General features: G+C 40.6%; 2 protein-coding genes across 2 annotated transcripts; one reads left to right on the forward strand and one right to left on the reverse strand.

The window, feature by feature from the left end:
• Positions 1–3,106: 3,106 nt before the first annotated feature.
• On the reverse strand, positions 3,107–9,943 carry LOC115356639 (adenylate kinase 7-like). The gene is made up of 18 exons (XM_030047856.1): positions 9,860–9,943; positions 9,669–9,770; positions 9,133–9,247; positions 8,874–8,968; positions 8,685–8,795; positions 8,357–8,440; positions 8,166–8,254; positions 7,969–8,059; positions 7,772–7,849; positions 7,035–7,184; positions 6,797–6,925; positions 6,319–6,424; positions 5,744–5,872; positions 5,588–5,653; positions 4,989–5,186; positions 3,909–4,126; positions 3,307–3,465; positions 3,107–3,211 (listed from the first exon to the last, which is right to left on the reverse strand). Exons 1-18 carry the CDS (start codon positions 9,941–9,943, stop codon positions 3,176–3,178), a joined length of 2,040 nt encoding a protein of 679 aa, XP_029903716.1. The 3' UTR covers positions 3,107–3,175.
• Positions 9,944–14,411: 4,468 nt separating this feature from the next.
• On the forward strand, positions 14,412–19,837 carry actc1a (actin alpha cardiac muscle 1a). Its single transcript, XM_030047288.1, has 8 exons — positions 14,412–14,437; positions 16,684–16,837; positions 16,993–17,121; positions 17,269–17,464; positions 17,587–17,748; positions 18,259–18,450; positions 19,224–19,405; positions 19,572–19,837. Exons 2-8 carry the CDS (start codon positions 16,709–16,711, stop codon positions 19,713–19,715), a joined length of 1,134 nt encoding a protein of 377 aa, XP_029903148.1. The 5' UTR covers positions 14,412–14,437; positions 16,684–16,708; the 3' UTR covers positions 19,716–19,837.
• Positions 19,838–20,325: the final 488 nt, after the last annotated feature.

The raw sequence follows: 20,325 nt of genomic DNA on the forward strand, positions 1-20,325 counted from the left end.
ATCATTCAACAAAAGTTTAAACTGTTCTAGGGATAAAGTTTATCGAGTTAAACGAATCCTCCAGCAACTGGGGCAAAATTCCCTTTTTCTGACTCGTCCTGACTGAGACAAGATGTTCGATAGTATTTTCAGCTCTGTATGTCCGCTGGTTCGGTTCCTGTGGGTAGCATTGAATGTTAGCTTAGCATAAAGACTTGAAGTCTATGGCAGTCATTAGCTTGGCTCTGTCAAAGTAAGAAAATAAACCTTACAGTCACTCCAGCTTTTATTTAAACAGTGTATCCTGTGTATTTGAAGCACATGTCTAGGAAATTCTTTTTTAAAAAATGAGCTGTTTTAGCAAAGGTTATATGGTTGGAACTACATCCGCTGAGCACATTTGTCCTCCTGTCTGTCACCATCTAATTTCTCATGTGAACACACTGACACAAAACCTAGAAGAGCACCCAAGCAGCCTGGCTTCAGTTTAGAAATGTTGGATTTTAATAGCTCCCCATTTGCACATACTTCTATAACACTCTGTTGATCATCCTTACAATTAAAAAAAATGAAAATGGCTTATGACCTGTGTCAGTTTTTAACTGTGTGAATAGCCTAAAAACAAACCCTGTTTTAAGAGCAGTAGGTCTTAATGAAGCTTCAACAAGCCTGAATTGACTTGGAGAACAGTAGAAGGTTTTGCGCCAAGGTGCTGCAGTAAGAACACAATGCTCTGTGGAGCGAGAGAGAGAGAGACAGAGAGTCAGCAAGACAGGCAGAGAAACACGGAGAACACAAGACATATAGAAAGAGCAAAAGTTATATGTTCAGTCGTCGGGGCTTGGATTGGAGCTGTAAGGATGACTACTGGTGCTTTCAGAAGATATTTTACATACAAGATTTTTGATAAACAATCTGTGGTAATTTGAATATGATGACCAAGCAGCTAAAGACAAATATTAGAACGGATAAACAGGCTGATAAATTCAGAAAACTGCACCCCTTTACTGTAATGCAGCCTCAAACACCAGGAAAAGACAACACTCTCATTTTTCTTTTAGCTGAGTCACAATGACTCTTGCTCATTTTTGTTCAGGAGATGTGAATGTGATATAAATGAGATCTCTTCCTGCATTTTACTTTGCTATGGGCCGTCACAAACAATGAGACTGCAAAACAGATTCCAAACACCATTTTGGCTTTCATATTCACAACCGCTGGAACGGCACATTCCCATTTTATGACAAAGTTTACAACAGACTGGGAACAGAGGCCTTTTTCCACACCCTGACTGGCTTGTTAAAAGCACAGCGAAAGAGAGCGCTCATCTCTTCTGTGGTTTAACAAGGTGAACATTGTCTTGTCTTTAGGGAGGAATGCAGCAAAATATGTACAAGTTAAACCTTTACAAGTGAAAGCTGGTCTCTGTCATGCCTCTGGTGGGTTTAGTAAAAGAATTCCTGCACCATCTAGTGTTCAAAGAAGAGACTTGAAGAGACACTTCAAGATGTGCCTTCACATACTTTGCTTCCGGATGTACACATCTCTTAAAACCTAAATGTACTAAATTTACACAAGCACAAAGCAAGATGCAATCAAAAAAGAAGGCTTCAATAATTTTCGTTAATGGACTTTCATATAGAGCTGTCAAGTAAAGAGTTTTCCTCCAAATATTGAATATAATTATTTTAATTATAGTTATGCATGTTATGTATAGTTTGTCCAATTACTTTTGAGCCTCTGAAAATGGGGTTACAATGTATAAAATTCCTGTAATTCCTAAAAGGTTAATGTCATGTTTATTGTTCAACCCCTTAAATTAAAACTGAAAGTCTACACTTAAATCACATCTTGATTACTCCATTTCAAATCCACTGTCGTGGTGTACAAGGGCAAAATTATGAATATTGTGTCACTGTCCAAATACTTATGGACCTGACTGTATGAGGTATCATTCAGCAATGTAAGCTTGTATACCATGTTGATAATTGGGAATGCTTTGAAATGTCATCCTATGAATGAGAAGTGCACAGCAGATATTTCTGAAGACTTGTCTCTGTCTGTTGGAAATGTTTTCCACTGCAAAAGGCATCCTGTGCCGTACTGTGTTTACATTTTTTTTTTTTTTTTTTTGCTTGAATAAGGCTAATGTCAGCAGAGCTCTTCCAGGAAGTGCTGACTGTATAGCTCTTGAGGAGCTGAGTCACAGGCGAGACGGAGGTAGGCCTACTAAGAGGACAGAGCTGTAATGAGTGGAAACCTGGCTGAACTAAAGGCTGCCGACACACAGACACAGCCATAGTCCTGCCCCAAACAACACAGCGATTCAACACTGATGGGAATCACAGTCTGGTTCTGGCCATGCATTAATCACATCTGTCAATCCTCCTCACAGGATGGAACGAGTCAAGTCCCAGTGTTTTGTTGAGCAGGATTAACTGCCTCTAGAGATGCTAATGCAATACATGGTTGCAGCGTCTTGCGCAAAGGTCAGCATTCCAATAGAATAACTTACAGATGCAACAAGACAGACTTTTTTTTTTGCAAAAAAAATCAGCCATATTATCAGCTTAAATGACACAGAGGGGCTGCATAGAGGAGAGAGCTTAGAAAAAGAATGTGCCGACATTTATTTCCACATATTTGGCTGCCATTTATCTAACTATATGAATTTTGCATTCACAGTAGGGCTACACTGTCTCCCTGGTGGTCAGAGGCTTCTGGGTACCAGCCCAGAAGCCAGTGCCCGGTTTGTAATCTGTACTTGATTTAACTAAATATGCAAAGGGTAAAATGTGTTCAAGGTAGCTGAGGCTGTAAACAGGCTGTGTGGAGTTTACTTATATAATATATACTAAACTGTGGGAATTCAAAGGAACAGTTCACTCAAAATTAACATTTTGTTCATTATCTATGTCACTGTAACTATTGAACTTGACAATAAAACCTGCCCCTTCAAAACTCTTAATATCAATTTAAAAGTTTAATTCCACTATTATAAGCTGTAACACTTGCACTTTTATGCTTATTTATTTTTATGCTTACATTAAATAAACTAATGTGATCTCTTGACATTACTGAGGGTCAATGTAAAGAAACATGATAAGAAAAAAGTTAATTACTATACAAGTTTTGCTATGTGTACTTTACTTAAAAATATACTGGAGACAAACATTCATATGACTGCAGTTTGGTATCACTTTTGTTGGTTGTTCCGCAGAAGATGTTCAGCCTGCAAACAAGAGAGACAAGAGTCACGGAGCAATTTAGACCAAAGTCACCCCTGGACCTTGACTATGAAGTCTATTTGGAAATAGTAGACTTTACCAAAAAGTCAACGGGGTCCTCTGGTTTTACCGTGCAGCATTCTAGCATGGCCTCAGTGAGGGAGGGCATCACGTACTTCATCAGATAGTTCCTCAGAGGGAGAGACTGAGCTTCCAGCAGCTCGTACTCCTGTCTTTTCACCTCTGACACATTCTTGTTCTATCAAATAAATGCAGTAATTTATTTAAAGTAAGTGACATTCTTTTCACCCACAGCTTCATATGACAGGGAATTTGGGCACATATCTAGTTATCTCTACTCTTCACATTTGCCTCCAGGACTATCCAAGTGTTAGATTTTATGCTTTGTGAAAACTAGCTTTCCCTCTACGGCTCTTTCTCATGATTGTGCTGACTTGTCCGAGCCATGGATGTGCTATTTGTTTGATCAAACTAATATTGGGTCCAACCAAAGGGCAAAAATGGAAATGGCACATAACAATATTTTAATTGCTGCTTATGTACATTTCACATTCTATTGTATAGTCTAGTCGGTTGGTAAAATAGTGACAGTAACTTGGGGAATTTTTAAATTTACCAGCTGATATCCTGTATACACTAAAGCCTTAATTTTATCAGCTCTTCTTTTTGGATCAAACTCACCCACTCCTCATACTGAGCAGTCATCTCAGCCAGTGCAGCCTCATTCCTGCGCCTCCTCTCTGCAGCATCCATGGCCATTTTCTGCCGCCTCTCCTCCTCCAGCCTCCGGGCCTCCTCTTCCTGCTCCTCTGGACTGGGGCCGTAGTTCTTGGGAGTCCCCACCACCTCTGTGATCTTCTTGACAACCTCTGTGTACTCAGGGTCATCTGTACTGATCTCTGCAGAGAAAAAAAGACTTCATGAAAGTCTGGTCATTCGTTTCTCACTCCTGTCTTTAAAATGCCCTTTGTAGTGTTTCAACATCAATAAATCATTACCATGTGCGTTTTAAGGCGTTCATATCATTACCGTCACCAAATGAAACATTACTGAGAAGATTGCCTGTGACTGTGTCAGATTTTCTAAAAAATCTGCTGGATTGCTTTACAGCACAAAACAGGAAGAGGTCACTGTTCTCCTAGTGCAAACAACTAAGCCTTTCACAGTTTCTGGTAGTGGCAGATGGAGATGGGAGTGTGAGGCTGACAGGAAAATCACTTCCAAAGTGTTTATCCTCTTCAGTAAAGACACAGAGAACATGTGAGTGAAGTAACAGGGTTTATGGGAAATGTAGTCTTTATTTTGAGAGGCACTAGAACTGACAATACCACCGGTGTGAGATGGAGGTGACCAGTTGTCTCAAACATGGTCACTACTGTTTACGGTAATTATACCAAGCTACCACAATTAATTTGATAATGATGTAACAAAATCTCAGATGTTACACACAGCACTATTGTAAACACACTCCCACTCACCACCACAGTCACTGCTGCTTGAATATCATTTTCTACATCTGTTTTATTTGCTTGTCATTTATGTATTCTGTTGTTGCTGCTTCCTTGTTTGGATTCGATACACTGTTTTCTATTAGTATTTGTGACTGTGGGTTTTTGTTGCTGAAATGTTTTTTATAAACCTGTTTCCTTACTTTTGGCGTGCAGTCATAACCTTTTTTTTCTCTTTTTCATTTGTTTCATCATTTTCACCTGACCCTAGTGGTCTACTATCTGCAGTAAGTGAGCTGTTGAGAAGTGATACCAATGTGTTTTGGGTGAATCTCCAGCTCGTCAAAGTAGTCCAGCAGCGTTTCCTCTGAGGCGTTAACTTGTCTGTATCTTGCCAGGCGAGCAACAAATTCGTCCTGGGTGCAAAACATTTCCTCTGCTACACTCTGCGGAAGGCCTTGTGCTCGTTTCATGAGAAACTCATCTGATGCATCAAGAGCAAAAACACGCTCTGCAAAACATAGAATAAAAGGATAATGCGGTGCTTTCCTCAGAGCAATTTGCAGCATTGGGGGGTTATTGTTAACTTAGGATCCAGTTCAGTCCTGTTCCAATACTGATTGTAGAAATACAGTTTATGAATACCTCTTATTGGATACATACATGGTGATATAGGGACTAAACACACTATCGTGAGCTTATATCTGTCTTAAACAACAATGCTATATAATATATTTTACTATTCAATACAATTACTGCCTTGAAATTTTTATACCAGAGGGCATGAATGCACGGGTTTGTACTACAAACTTGGACAATAATGTACAATAACGGACTGAATTGTGATCCTTGGTCATGTATTATTCTATGTGAAATTTTTGTGGTGAGTGAAAATGAAAAGGACATAACAACCTGGGGTGATCTTCTTGTTGTACGTGGGACTTTTGGACTTCAAACTTGTTCTCTCCGTGTCCTCATCTGAAGAACAAAAATGGCCACACACTCAGACAAACCGTAACAGATATTATTGCAAATTATAAGGTAATCAAATAAATGTCTGAAACTTACCAAAGAAAATCAGTTTGGCCTGCTCATACATCTTAGGGAAACCATCGAGAACAAATCCTTGGTTGCTGCATGGCTTTGAATTTAGCTTCTCTTGCAAAATGTCACAAAGCAGATGGTCAGCCAATCGACCTATTGGACCAAAATATAGATAATAAACATTGAAAAGGCACTGTTTTAGTTTTTATATCTAGTCATTTATAGACATTTCTTCTTCAGTTTATGGAGGGAAAACGGAAGTATTTGCACTTTAACATATAATGCAACGAACAATCAGTCAATAAATAAATAAATTAATAAATATTGTAGTCATGGTCTCAGATAAACAGGACCTCGCCTGTAGACTTCCATATAAAACATAAATCTTTAGATTGTTAATAAACCACAGTGAAAGATCTACTTCATATTTTTTTAACCTGGTATGATGGTAGCCATGTTGAATAGATTGAGCTGTTGAGTTAATGTTTGGCTTTCTCTGTGATTAAAAGACTGTTAACTGGTTGGATTATTATTAACCTTTCAACACCATCTGTCAGTATGAGAGATTGGTAGCATCTCTGTGTGGATCTCCATCTAACCTGCATTCTTTTCCATGCCTTCACGAATAGTTTGCAGTTGGTTTTTTGCAGCATCCACTTCCTCCCCAGGAACATCCTCAGTGTCAGCTCCACTCAGTATCTCCTCCTGTGGCACATGAACATGACGATATTAATGTGATTTCAACAATTCATGTGCATATTTCACACAGTGCTGCTATCATGAATATCTCAAATTTTCATTATTTCATATTGATATTTAACGTGAAGAACAGTTTTATCGCTCTATGCCTAGATATATATTCTAAAATTTTAGATATAATAGTGCATCAATTGAACAAAAAAGATTGCTGAAAAGTTGACATTTTGAAGATCCATGAGCTTTCCATACAGCAGCAATGATGTGCAAGGCAGCATATGTCCATAAGAGGGCAGCACTTTTCCTTTCACCCTTCAACAGCAGTGAGTGTAAAATGACATCCATCAGGCAGAAAAAATAAATGAGTTTGCTTCCACTGACCAGCTGCGCGAGCTTTTCGGCAATGACTTCATTGATCTTGATGTGGTGCACTTTGTAATGCTGGCAGAGCTTCTGTGCAACTGTGGTTTTACCCACAGCTGGGGGTCCAGTGACACAGATTCTAATTGGCTGTAGAAATAAATGGAAAAAGCAAATATGTGGTTGATGCATGAGTCACGACAGCTCTAACTCAGCACCACAGCAACCTCTTATTCTCAAATATCACATTCACACTCACAAGTAACTGTCGTGTGTTTTTGTATTCCTCCACGATGCGATCCATGTTTTCAACCATCCCAGCTTCAGACGTCCACTGGAGGTTGAAGGTGTCTTTCAGCAGGACAGGCTCTAGGTACAGGTTGACGCTTAAGTACTCCAGTTCCTCTGGCTTGAAATGGGAGACAAAATCCACCCAAGCTTTGTCAACAGTATGCTTTATGTTAAACACCGACCACAGGGGTAGCTACCCGAGTATGAAGGTATTCATTCCAGCCTGTGTGTTTTATATAAATCATGCGGTCCATTTAATGTCTGTGATCATGATTAACTCTCCATTAAACCAAAAAAATCAAAGAAAGTATTTATGATGCTGTGATGTCAACAAGGTATCAAAAAGGGTTCCTTCAGTTCCGTCATATCAGATAGTAAACATGATAGAACCCAAGGATGTTTCCTAAAGAAAATGCTACATCTTCCCATTTTGAACTGATAATAATAACATAAAATAAAGTTTTGTTGGGTATTAAATTCAAACCAACATATTATGTGCCTACATAGTTTTCCAGTTATTATCTATGGGGAAGCTCAGGCATTTAGAAAATGGCAATATTATGTTAAGTCTCTTGGAGAGAGAGAGTTTATCGACCACAAATGTTAGTTGGACTTCATGGTTTTTAAAAAGCATATAAATACATAAATATAATGACAATTCCCATTGGATTCTAGCATAATTAAAATGAGAAGAAAGTCACATACTGTCAGAGCATTCATGTGGATGGCTTCCTGCTCTGGTAGTTTATCAATTTTTCCTGGGCCAAGTACGTAGCTTATCATCTAGGAAGGAAAGGGTAAGAATAAGAAGAACTGTTTCATTTTTGTGCATAACAGTGATTTTTCTTCTTTGAATAAACTGTTTAAGGAATGTGTTGTGCTCTTAATTACAATACAGTTACCTTTATGATATCTTCTAGGGTGTTCTTGGAGTCGTCAAGGGCAAGAACATACTTGGACTTTGGCTTGAGGTCAATTATGTTACGGATCACTCTGAAAAAAAAAAAAAAAAATAGACAGTCAGTTCAGACCTGTACTGATTAATCAATAAACACATTTTGTATGTAGATTGTGAGAGTACACGGTAAATCAAGATCACCCTCCAAGGTCATATACGTGAATCATGGGAATGCAATTTGTGCCCACTCCAAATACAGGAACCTTTGGAAACTGCATTGACCAAGATACCTATCAGAAAAAAGAAAAAAACTGTTAAATAAGCATGATATGGAAAATGATGCATAGACAATGTCATACATAAGTTGATATTAAATTTAAGTTAATATATACCTTAAAGAAGTAGTGAAAGAGGTTCTCTCCCTGTCCATACTGAAGGCCACTTGCTACAACATAACTGGTGAGCTTGGACTTTTTCTGTAAGATGGAAAAATCAGGAGTGAATCCACATGTCTTTCTGGCATTAATCCCTGTCTGTCTTTTTACAACTAAAATCAGTTTCCTGATGCTGGAAGTCTCAGTTCACTTATAAATATGGTGACACTTGGACCGCACACTGCTAAATATGCAAAAATAAATATAAAAGCTTCTACTTTCAACAGCTGTTTTTTGAAACCCATGCTCTTGAGTAACTTAACAACTGTCACCATGATTTACTTACAGCTCTACCAAGTTTGAGCACAAGCTTCTCCAGAGCACAGTGGTTTTTGAAGTTGGGATGAGGCCTTCGTCTTCTGTAGTCATCATCTGTTAGCAGAACATCTGAATCATCCTGAGGAGGGGAAATAATAATCATTCTGGCTGTGTTTTATGCACAGCACAAGTAGAGAGCGTGTCCAGCCGTGCTCACCAGATTCCTTGGCTTTGTCAAGGCCCAGGTCATCACCGTGGAGACCAGGATGAACATTTTTTGAGACCTGAAGCTCTCCATCTCATCGTGAAGAGCTGTTTGTAACGGCAGGAAGAAGAAAACAAGATGAGTTAGCATCATCGTTAGGTTGGTGATGTCCTTTTTAACAATAAGAAGCAAGGTATTCTTACATCTAAACTTCTACTATATTTCAGTCAGCCCCTCTCACCCAGTTATAACACCCTGAATGCACTTTTACCTGTGATCGCCCATGTGGCCTCTTCAATCTGCTCCTGTGTTGCATTTTCGGAGATGTTGTACACCACCACATCACACTCTAACAAGCGTTCAAGCAGCTGATCTCGAGTTGGTGACTGCAACAGTGGGGTGAAGGATGTATTAGGCAGCGGTTTACATTTGCAAAGTCAAGAAAAGTAACATATTAAAGACAGAAAATTATTTGACTTTGTGAAACTCAAGGGCATGTAACCAATGGCAAAGCCTTCAGGTGTTATTTGCCACCAACAGTTTACAACTTGCTTATTAACTACATTAATGCAGACAAGATATCACAATTTGGTTAATATGCTATATAAGACAAAGCTCCTACATGCACACTGATGTGAGGAACACTGAATGCGTCCCTGGTCTGATAGATAGGCTAGTTAGATATTTTCTGTGTATATTAAAGGAAGTCAAATAGACACTCACTTTATACTGTTCTTCTAGGAAGCTTTTTCTCTCTTTTTTCTCATTGGAAGAAGAAGAAGGGGAGGAGGAGGAAACCGTTCCCACAATTTGGAAAGTCGTACTCTGTTCATGTCCAGGTGACGATGTGGTGTCCTCGTCTGCTTCAGCATCCTCAGAGGACTCGCCAGGCACACATGTTGATAAAAACTGTGTGAAAGTATGCGAATTAAAAGGCAAATTAAACCGAGGACTGGCATGCCAGTTTACAAAAACAACAACAATTATTTTTACATTACCTTGGCAATATATTTAGAGGAGTAACTGTCGACGTTGTTCACAAAAATACGCCTGGGCCAAACTTGCTTCTTGTCGTTCTCCATTTTTTTTCGCCGTTGCTAGGGAAACGACAGAGGACTCGTAACGGTTGCTAATGCCGTCTCGGTTGTTTATGTCTTAAGACACGGTTGTGTTTTAATGTTGCGCTCCTAATTAATGTGAGAATTACTCTAAACGGTGTTTACAAGAGAAAAACTTTACGCATAAAGCATTTCTGACCTCCTTTTTTTTTTTTTTTTTTTTTTTTTTTTTTACGGTTGCTATAGACTCATTACGGTTGCTAAGGTCGCCAGCCAATGAAATGCTCATCTGACAACATCGACAGCCAGAAAAAACACAACACAACACAACACAACACAACACAACACAACACAACACAACACAAAAACAAACAAACTAAAAAAACAAAACAAAACATAAGTCCTTACTTTTGTGATTCCCAGTTCAATATGTTGTGGAAGATAGTGTGTGTGGATGATAGTGCCTCTTTTCATTTTGTAATATTTTGTGGTCATATTAATTTTCTGTCATAAGATCGCGGAGGTAGCCTTTTAACTTATGTGGGACATTATTTTTTGCCAGGGCCAGAAAACACTATGACAGCATTTTACATGTTAGCTGTGATGAACGAAAGAAAGAGAGGTAAAATCCTGCTAATGGCATTCACACAAATAACACAGGCTTACAATGTCACTATAGGCTATAACATATCAGTGTAATACTGTTATGCCTGTGTCTATAGGAGCTTTGTATGTGGCTGTGGTATCATGGGTACTGACCTTCTTGTATTTATTTTTTTTTTCTTTTGTAATCCCCAATGATATCACTATAATAGCCCTATAATATAATATTCCTGTAGGGACTATTATATTTTTAACACCACACACACACACACACACATACGCACACACCTGTAAGCCAGTAAATCCACACATGGGGCAGGACAATGGAGCGCTGACATGGAAACTTCCAAAGCACTCCATATATTTATAGAGCTGACATTATCTGTGAAACTGCCCGCGGTGCTTAAAGGCCTTACACTCCAAGGGACTCTTAGCACTCAGTAAGCACACTCGTTGACCCTATGGTATATTCAGTCACAGCATTGTGACACTGAAGTTATGTAGGAAGGTCTGGCCATGATCTTTGTTTGTTTGTTTGTTTGTTTGTTTGTTTGTTTTGTTTTGTCACCTTATATCATTAATCATTCATGCTGCACCTCTAAATTTAAATAAACCTCACAGTAAAGCTGGTTAAATAAGGGCATTACACAATTGAATCTACAAAAATATGCCACAGTGTAGCCCTATTTTACAACTTGGATCACACATTCATCCCATTAAACGGTGGTTTTCAGCACAAACTGTAATAGCAGACTGTTTACCCCTTCAGGGAAACAAAATAAATTGACCAACCATGGAGAAATAACATTATTAGGTCATGGAAGCGCTCAGATTCAGTTGTGGAAAGTCATGGAATTTTAATCAGGGTCATTGCTGCAGCCCTGGTTTATTGTAAGGCATTAAATCCCTGTCAGCGCATCTCTCATCTATGATCTTTCCTTTGTCACCCTCTTGTAATGATTTAAAATTACAAAATGGCTACTGGTGTGAAAAATATTTCTTTCTGATTAACATGTCAAGCAACATTCAGTCTGTCCAGCACTACCGAGCCAGCAGCTGTTTATGGCTGGCATTTGGCACATTACAATAACAGTCCTTGGTGCTAAGGACAGCCCACATCTCAAATTAAGATGTTTCACTATATAAATACAGAGGATATCAAGATTATGTTATACATGAATATGAAAAACAGTCAAGCCCTAAGGTGTTTATTATGTATTTCTTAAGTTTTTCTCAAAAATGTAGAGTCAAGGGTCTTTCAGCAGCAGATGTGACGTGACCTTATTGTGACATGAGAATTTGTGCCTTAGCATAACATGCAACAGCATGATTTTCCTGTGCACTTAATAAATCCATTCCTCCCTGTCTTCAGATACATATATCTTAAATGGTAATGACAAAAAGCCATTGCCCAGACAGCGCAGACTGTTAAAAAGCAATTGTTGCCAACAGCTGCAGCGTGTGTGTGTGTGTGTGTGGTATGAAGGGGTGCACTGAGGGCAGCTGTCAGGGAAAGACACAGACACACACTGTGCTTCCTACATGCCCTTATAAGGACGAATGTTCACCAAAACCATGACCCATTTAAGACCAATCAGCTTATCCTGATAAAGACTTGGTGTTAAAGATAGGCCACTGCCAAAAAGTGCTTCATTGACTTGAATGGGACTGTTGACAAAACACAGAACTATTTTCATCCAAAAATTTAACTGGATGTCTATACCTGCTACTTTTTGCCCACCAGTGTGCAGTATGAGCCCATTGACAGTACCAGTTACAATTCATTATTCATTTGAAGCTATTTTACATTAGTTAATACTAACTTGGTTTGTGAATGATGTGAAAATCCTAAGTGAAATGAAACAGTAGTCAACCATCTAGTAATGCTACAAAGCAAAAGTGGTCCTCTTTGTTTTTGTTTGTGCAGTTGGATCTTGTTGTCATTTTGTCACAGTTTTGTCTTAAATCATGAAGGCATAGAGTTTCATCCATAAAAGATATTGATAATCTTGGGTCATGTACAGTTCATCTGTGACCTGCGCAGACAGTAAGCTTTAATTTAAACACTCCTGCCTTTGCTATTGTCCATTTCCCAGCATAGTGGCCTTCAGTAACTGTTGCAGACTTGCACAAAATAAAGGAATTGCAAAGCATGGTGTCCACTGGCTATCTCTGCTAATGCTGCTGTGAAAAATGTCTATATATAGAAGCTTCACTGTACCCAGAGTTCAAATATGCCCACACATAATCCAAGTGTGGTACATCCAACTGCAACACAGGTTGGTCACATGCCTTCAATATCTTGTGCATGGAGTCATCATCCTAAATGGCGCTTTTCTTCAGAGTCTTTCTCTCTCACTGACATGGCCACTAAGGCTTATGGAGGGTTTGGGATCATTAGATCAACTGATTTATTTTCATTACCATCCTCACTACACGTCACATTTACAGACTGCTGGGCAAACAATATCAGTCTGAGACACCGCAGGGTACGGTGATTCACCAGGAAATGTAGCCAAATTTATTACACGGACACAGATACAAGCTGTCAAGGAAACACTGGTCGATCAGTTTCCCCTTCTTATGTAAACGCTGGGAATAGAAATACACAAGTGGGTTAGTAGTGTCTCCCTCTGAGGTTGGGCAACAGTATCCAGCTACAAATGGAATATTTCAATGTGCTGACAGTGGGGGGTCTTTGCATTCTTAATGGGCCTGCAGACTTAGACTCCATTTAGAAAAAAACAGAGCCCAGTGGCCTGACAGGGCCTCAGCAGAGGAAGATAGTCACCGGTGGGGGTGCAGTGGGAAGTGACGAATAAGGAGCCTGGGCTGCGTTTTGTCCACCCGCAGTCTGCAGCGACGTGTAGCCACTGGCACCTGTCACACTCCATTTCCCTAAAAGGAGAGAGTGGAGCCAATCAGAGCTCAGAGCTGCACACAGCACTACGAGCACAGGCCGTCAGAAGGATCTGTCGTCTGGCGGAGGGTCCAGACCATAACTCCTGGTTTCATTCCCCTCCCATCCCTGCTTACAGCTATGCCTCTTCCAACCTCTCAGCTGTCTGGCATGTTTTTGCCCCCCTCCAACCACCCACCCCCCTCACTCTCACACATGCCACGCTGTTGGCAAATTGACATAGGCATCACTCTACAGACTGTAGCAAGAGCCCCTTAGACGGCTCCTTAACCCAAGCTCTAGAATTACCAGCACACCCTCCTCATCGCTTAGTCATATTAGCACATCTTCCCGGGACAAGGGGTGTGTGGGAGGGGGCAGCTCCAGAGAGTATGAATGAAAAAGAGGTGATGCTATTAATGAGGCAGGGTTTTGAATTTATTTAGTTGCCTTGTTCACATGCCAGGATGTTCTGAAAGTCCAAAGGTTTTAGTCGTTACGAATTGCAAGATTGATAGACACTAGTCAAACCTGTTTGCTGTTATGAAAATAAACAAAAAGCACAAACAGGTCGAGTCTAAACCATTACTTTATATTTATCATGAACATGAATGTTATCTGTTGAAGACATCTGTGAGCTCCTTGGCCATGAAAGTCCAAATCACACTGGAAGAGAAACACCTACCTCCAGTTTTGTATTTATTTATCAATAAATAAATTTAACATGACCATGCATCATGGCAGTTATCCTCAAAGCACTGGCCATTTGCCAATTGCCTATTGCAGGCCATCCATCTACAAGGAGACACCTCCACCTAGTTTGGTGGCGTCCCAGCCAGCCTGACACAGGATCCACTTTACTGAACCATTTTACTAAGCAGCTCTTATTTGGGCTTGTGTGAACTCCTGAGCCCGCCCACCAGCCCCCAGCCTCAGGACACTGGAGCATATTTAAGGACCCCCTCTTACCCACACTTTTTGTCCCAGTGGAAACTCCAGTCTTGCAGTACACCTTGGTGAGTCTCTTTGCTTGTGCTTCAGCTGTTGGTTTTTGGAGTATTCATGGGATTGGGTGACAGGGAGGATGACTAGATACTCCTACTGTAAGGTCTACGCCTGCTGCACCATGGATACATGAGGTGTAGTTTGATGAATGGGTTATCACCAGACATGCACAGCTAGAGGGCCGGGCTGGAATTACATCTTTGATCAGAATAGATGGTCTGTGGGGTAAATGCACTACTGATGGTCACTACAGTAGATGCTTAAAGGACCACATCAGCGATTTTGCATGTTAGATGTAATATCCACAATGTATATACTAAACGTTTCTGCTAATCTCTTCCCAAAGCAAGTTGTTGCATGTTCTATCTCTAATATCATTTTAATACCTTTTTATTCAGCCACTGATTCCCATTTATTTTGATATGGATATTAATGTTGAGACCCTTAAAACACAGTCCTCACACCAGCACTTTATCACTGTAATAAAGTCATCCATAATAGTTTTCCAAAAAGCAGCAGCACTGTTGTGTGGTGCCCTGGGAAACGTTTGCTTTACACAGAAAATTATCAGTTCTGTGGTTTACGAATGGTGACGATGTTGTTTACCATGAAAGCAGAACATTATATGGTGGGTGCTTCAACCCAAAATTCAAAATTGAAAACTGTGGGATTTTTATAATATGGTGTGAAATCTTTAGTACCCCCGAATGATTTGCAAAATGGTTTGTTGCAGTGTAAAATGTCGGTAAATTGCAGTAAATGTACCTTACATTCAAAATCACGAGCATAGTCCTTTAAATGCAAGTTTTACACTTCTAGAAAATTGGAAATGGCATAAAAAAGTTGAGAAAAGGATGAGAGCAGTTGTGTGGTGCCCTGGGAAATGTTTGCTTTACACAGAAAATTATCAGTTCTGTGGTTTACGAATGGTGACGATGTTGTTTACCATGAAAGCAGAACATTATATGGTGGGTGCTTCAACCCAAAATTCAAAATTGAAAACTGTGGGATTTTTATAATATGGTGTGAAATCTTTAGTACCCCCGAATGATTTGCAAAATGGTTTGTTGCAATGTAAAATGTCGGTAAATTGCAGTAAATGTACCTTACATTCAAAATCACGGGCATAGTCCTTTAAATGCAAGTTTTACACTTCTAGAAAATTGGAAATGGCATAAAAAAGTTGAGAAAAGGATGAGAGCTGAGCACAAGGGAGGGGAGAGAAAGGAGGGAAGAGAGGCACAGAGACATGTGGAGAATTGCTGGTGCTATGTGGTACAGGCTGTTGGGATTGAATGGCAGCTCATCCTGATGTGTGAATAGTGACCTGCACTGTAGATTAGAAGAGGCTCTGAGGATTAGGATGGGGGGATGAGATGACAACTGTGGAGAGCCAAGCTTGCAGCTCTAACACAGGTCGGTCATGGCCTTGGGAAGGAGGAAGGGTTTGAGCAATATGGGCTTTTGATGTGTATTGATATTTTTAGGCTGAGGTTAGTATCTTTCAATTTTACCAACCATGGCAAAAAATTACAAGTATTCATTGTTTCCCCCAAAATGTAGGCTGGAAAAGCCTCTGAAACTGTGTTTAGGCCATCACGGCATCCTAAAACCCTCTATTGAAATCCAGACCAATGAAATACTGATGCTGGGCAGTTGGGATGCAGGCTGGGGCCAGAGAGGCTGGAGGGATGGCAGCACATGGCGACAGCTGAGAGACTCCAGGCCTTCACTGCCACTTGTCAACAGACAAACCGCCTCAGCTGTTAACTAGCTCTGGCTTACCAAGGAGATTGGCGGAAGGAGGGGGGGTGCGAGACAGGAGGGCAGTTTGTCCAGAATGACAAGGGTCCAAGGCTTAAAATAGACCTGTGAATGTGTGTATGTGCATGGGGGCGCTGTCCTATGTCCCTTTTTGGCTTTACAGGCAGCTATAAGTCAGAGAGAAGATTAGAGCTCTCAGAGGTGTCTTCATAGTGAACATAGTGCTAGATTGTTTCCCTGCATTGCACTCCTTTGTTTCTTCATGAGATATGATACTCTGCAGACACTTAAAATAGAGATATTATACTTTTAACCATGACAGGTGACATTTCTTGATATAGCTTGATATTGCTTGAAATAGTGGAAGAGCTTTCAGTGCTCAATATACTGATATAAACACTGTGAAATGGGGCATTTTCAAGAATATCTTGCAACAGTGTTGAAGCACACAAACTAATATTTTCCCTGTGTCCCCATCCTGTCTGTTCTTCAGAAGGCCAGTCCAGTAAAGACCAAACATGTGTGACGACGATGAGACCACCGCCCTTGTGTGCGACAATGGCTCTGGCCTGGTCAAGGCTGGGTTCGCCGGTGATGATGCTCCCCGTGCCGTCTTCCCATCCATTGTTGGACGTCCCCGTCACCAGGTCAGCCACTTGAAAGGGCATTGTTAACTGTTAATGTCTTCATGACTTGTGTTTCTTATAGGCATTTTCTGATGTGGATATTTCAGATGTAAAATCAGATCTGGTTTTACTTGTGCTGTACCACAAATCCTGATCTGTATTTGCTTTGTTTGCAGGGTGTGATGGTGGGTATGGGTCAGAAGGACAGCTATGTGGGAGACGAGGCCCAGAGCAAGAGGGGTATCCTGACTCTGAAGTACCCCATTGAGCACGGCATCATCACCAACTGGGACGACATGGAGAAGGTGAAAAACCCATACAAAACTTCTCAGTACATAACAGATTGACCAGTATCTCCTATCAAGAGATGATCAGAGTTAATTATTGCCTTACACTGAGGAGTGTTATGTCCTTTACTGTTCCTGACAGCTTTCTTTGTCTTGGTTTGACAGATCTGGCACCACACCTTCTACAATGAGCTGCGTGTGGCCCCAGAGGAGCACCCCACCCTGCTGACTGAGGCTCCCCTCAACCCCAAGGCCAACAGGGAGAAGATGACCCAGATCATGTTTGAGACCTTCAACGTCCCCGCCATGTATGTGGCCATCCAGGCTGTGCTGTCCTTGTATGCCTCTGGTCGTACCACCGGTGAGTCCCTGCTAAGAATTTACTAGAATTCCTTCACTGTGCGACATTTCAGGAAAATGGTGGAGAAATTGTTGCGCGTTTGTTGTCTATCTCCCTGACAAACAGCTCTTCTTTCCTGTCAGGTATTGTGCTGGACTCTGGTGATGGTGTGACCCACAACGTGCCCATCTATGAGGGTTATGCTCTGCCCCACGCCATCATGCGTCTGGATCTGGCCGGTCGCGATCTGACTGACTACCTCATGAAGATCCTGACTGAGCGTGGCTACTCCTTCGTTACCACCGGTAAGAACGCCCCACCAGAAGTCTCCAATAATTAAATGTAACCAGAAAGCAGATGACATGGGATTAGCTAAATAGAGGGTATAAGCAGTGTTCTAGAGATTTAAGCCCAACTATTTTGCAGGCACATGTTATTTAATTTTCATTTAAACAGGTGAAAACAGCTTCATTAACTCTATAACAAAAGACAAGTGAAAGTCAACCTCAACAACCAATTAGACCTATCACAGAACAACAGCAGTCTATACATTATACTTATTATATTATTAACATTAATGACTATTTACCAACTTTTTACCAAATAATGACCAACAACATAATTCTGCCTTCTGGGGATCAATAAAGTAATCTATCTATCTATGTGTCTGTCTATTAATTCATATGATCACTCATGCATTCATATGATGAATGCATGAGTGAGTGAAGGAGTGCATGGAGGCTGTTGTATCCGTTGTATCAGTTTGTTGCTGTATGAGACCTTTTGGCTGACTCTGTCCATCCGTCACCCCTCAGCTGAGCGTGAGATTGTGCGTGACATCAAGGAGAAGCTGTGCTATGTGGCTCTGGACTTTGAGAATGAGATGGCCACCGCCGCCTCCTCCTCCTCCCTGGAGAAGAGCTACGAGCTGCCCGACGGCCAGGTCATCACTATTGGCAACGAGCGTTTCCGCTGCCCCGAGACCCTGTTCCAGCCTTCCTTCATTGGTTAGCCCCATGCAACCAACACCACACACACACATACAAACACACACACACTACACCACACATCTATCACTCTGACACGACCCAGCACTCAGCAGCTAATGTTAGCCTACTCCCTCTTAAAGTGATTCATTCTGTAAGTCATAATTATAAGTGATTATGTTTCATGTACACAGTGAGTGGCTCTGTTGTAGCTCATGTGGGTCTACTCCACCTAGTGGTCATATGAAGACCTTCACATGCAGATTCATAGAGTCATCACAGAGTAATTTGTACGCACATTCTTGAAACCTTTCAAAGTATATAAATAATGATAGTAAGGACAAGCTAAACTCTTACAATACTAAGAACTAATTATTTATAATGAAACATCTGCAGTAACAGCAGGGAATATCAAAACAAAACAAAACAAAAAATGACATTTAGGCAATAAAAAACTCTAACTCTAACTTTGACTTTCTATATTTTGACCTAGCTTTACATATAAGTAAGTTAAAACAAACAAAAAAAATAGAAAGATCTAAACATGTTCTTAAATTGTTTTGTGTTGTGAAGACACAACTAATTCAAACAGCTCTTTGATATCAACATCTACAAAATCAGAGACAGTATATAGGCTGTGCTGTCCATCTATACTATATTTTTGTTCTTTCAGCTCAGCATGTGCCATGTTTTTGCATTCCTGTAATTATTTCCAAATCTACCAGCACTAATATGCTGCAGGACGACACAACCGGTGCTTAGTTGACGTTTCTCATCTCACTTCACCCTCACAGGTATGGAGTCTGCTGGCATCCATGAGACCGCATACAACAGCATCATGAAGTGCGACATTGACATCCGCAAGGACCTGTACGCCAACAATGTGCTGTCCGGTGGTACCACCATGTACCCTGGTATTGCTGACCGTATGCAGAAGGAGATCACCGCTCTGGCCCCTAGCACCATGAAGATCAAGGTGAGCCTCTAATCAGACGCAACACTGAATCAGGAGGTTCACACTTCATGGAAAGATTTTATCCAGAGAATTTTGGCAAACAACCCCAAAACAAATATTTATAACTCATTTGAATTGCTTTTTGGTCTCCCAACTAAGCCACATCTCTCCTCTCCCCATTCTCCAGATCATCGCTCCCCCTGAGAGGAAATACTCTGTCTGGATCGGAGGTTCCATCCTGGCCTCTCTGTCCACCTTCCAGCAGATGTGGATCAGCAAGCAGGAGTACGACGAGGCTGGCCCCTCCATCGTCCACAGGAAGTGCTTCTAAATCTCCAACCAGCACCAAAACACCACTCCAACTGCACCAACTTTCCTCCCATCCGCGTTTGTACTGTGTCTTTTACTGTATATACATGTACTGTTGTAATAAAAATAGTTGCCTGTAACAGTCACTGGGAGTGTTATTGCTGTTAGCAAAGAGTCTACAATAACTACAGCATGCAAACATGACAGTGAACGCACCACACCATCACCACAGGCTTGTAAACTCAGCATTGATTATTTGACCAAGGTTATGTGGTTTATAATGATGGACAAAAAATGCAAGGTTTGATTCCCTCTTTCAAAAAAGTCAAATCACAAAAAATCATTAAGCTTTAACTCTCCTTGGTTCACAAGCTGCCACATGGTAGAAAACAATATCATGAGGTTAGATTGATGTTTTGCTGTACTTACATTTTATGGGAAAATCTAAAATTTTCTGCAGACTTTGTTTCTTCCTGTTCAGCTCTTCCATGGTTAACACACGTGCACTTAGTGATGATACATTTTAGTTTGTGTTTTGCCAAAAATAAAAGGATCATTGCAATGTAAACTGGAGATGACATTTTCAGGACGACTTAGTGATCATAAAATCTTTGATTTGGTCCTTCATTTGA

This window comes from Myripristis murdjan, chromosome 24 (genome assembly GCF_902150065.1).
Source record: "Myripristis murdjan chromosome 24, fMyrMur1.1, whole genome shotgun sequence".
Classification (NCBI taxonomy): domain Eukaryota; kingdom Metazoa; phylum Chordata; class Actinopteri; order Holocentriformes; family Holocentridae; genus Myripristis; species Myripristis murdjan.

Bases quoted from the DNA above. Each gene is read 5' to 3' on its own strand.
- actc1a (XM_030047288.1), top strand. From the start codon at position 16,709: ATGTGTGACGACGATGAGACCACCGCCCTTGTGTGCGACAATGGCTCT. The intron at 16,838-16,992 runs GTCAGCCACTTG...CTTTGTTTGCAG, and splicing joins TTGGACGTCCCCGTCACCAG to GGTGTGATGGTGGGTATGGG. The intron at 19,406-19,571 runs GTGAGCCTCTAA...CCCATTCTCCAG, and splicing joins CTAGCACCATGAAGATCAAG to ATCATCGCTCCCCCTGAGAG.
- LOC115356639 (XM_030047856.1), bottom strand. From the start codon at position 9,943: ATGGAGAACGACAAGAAGCAAGTTTGGCCCAGGCGTATTTTTGTGAAC. The intron at 9,248-9,668 runs GTGGGAACGGTT...CCACTGTTGCAG, and splicing joins AGAGTACGACTTTCCAAATT to TCACCAACTCGAGATCAGCT. The intron at 8,969-9,132 runs GTAAAAGTGCAT...CGTTACAAACAG, and splicing joins GGCCACATGGGCGATCACAG to CTCTTCACGATGAGATGGAG.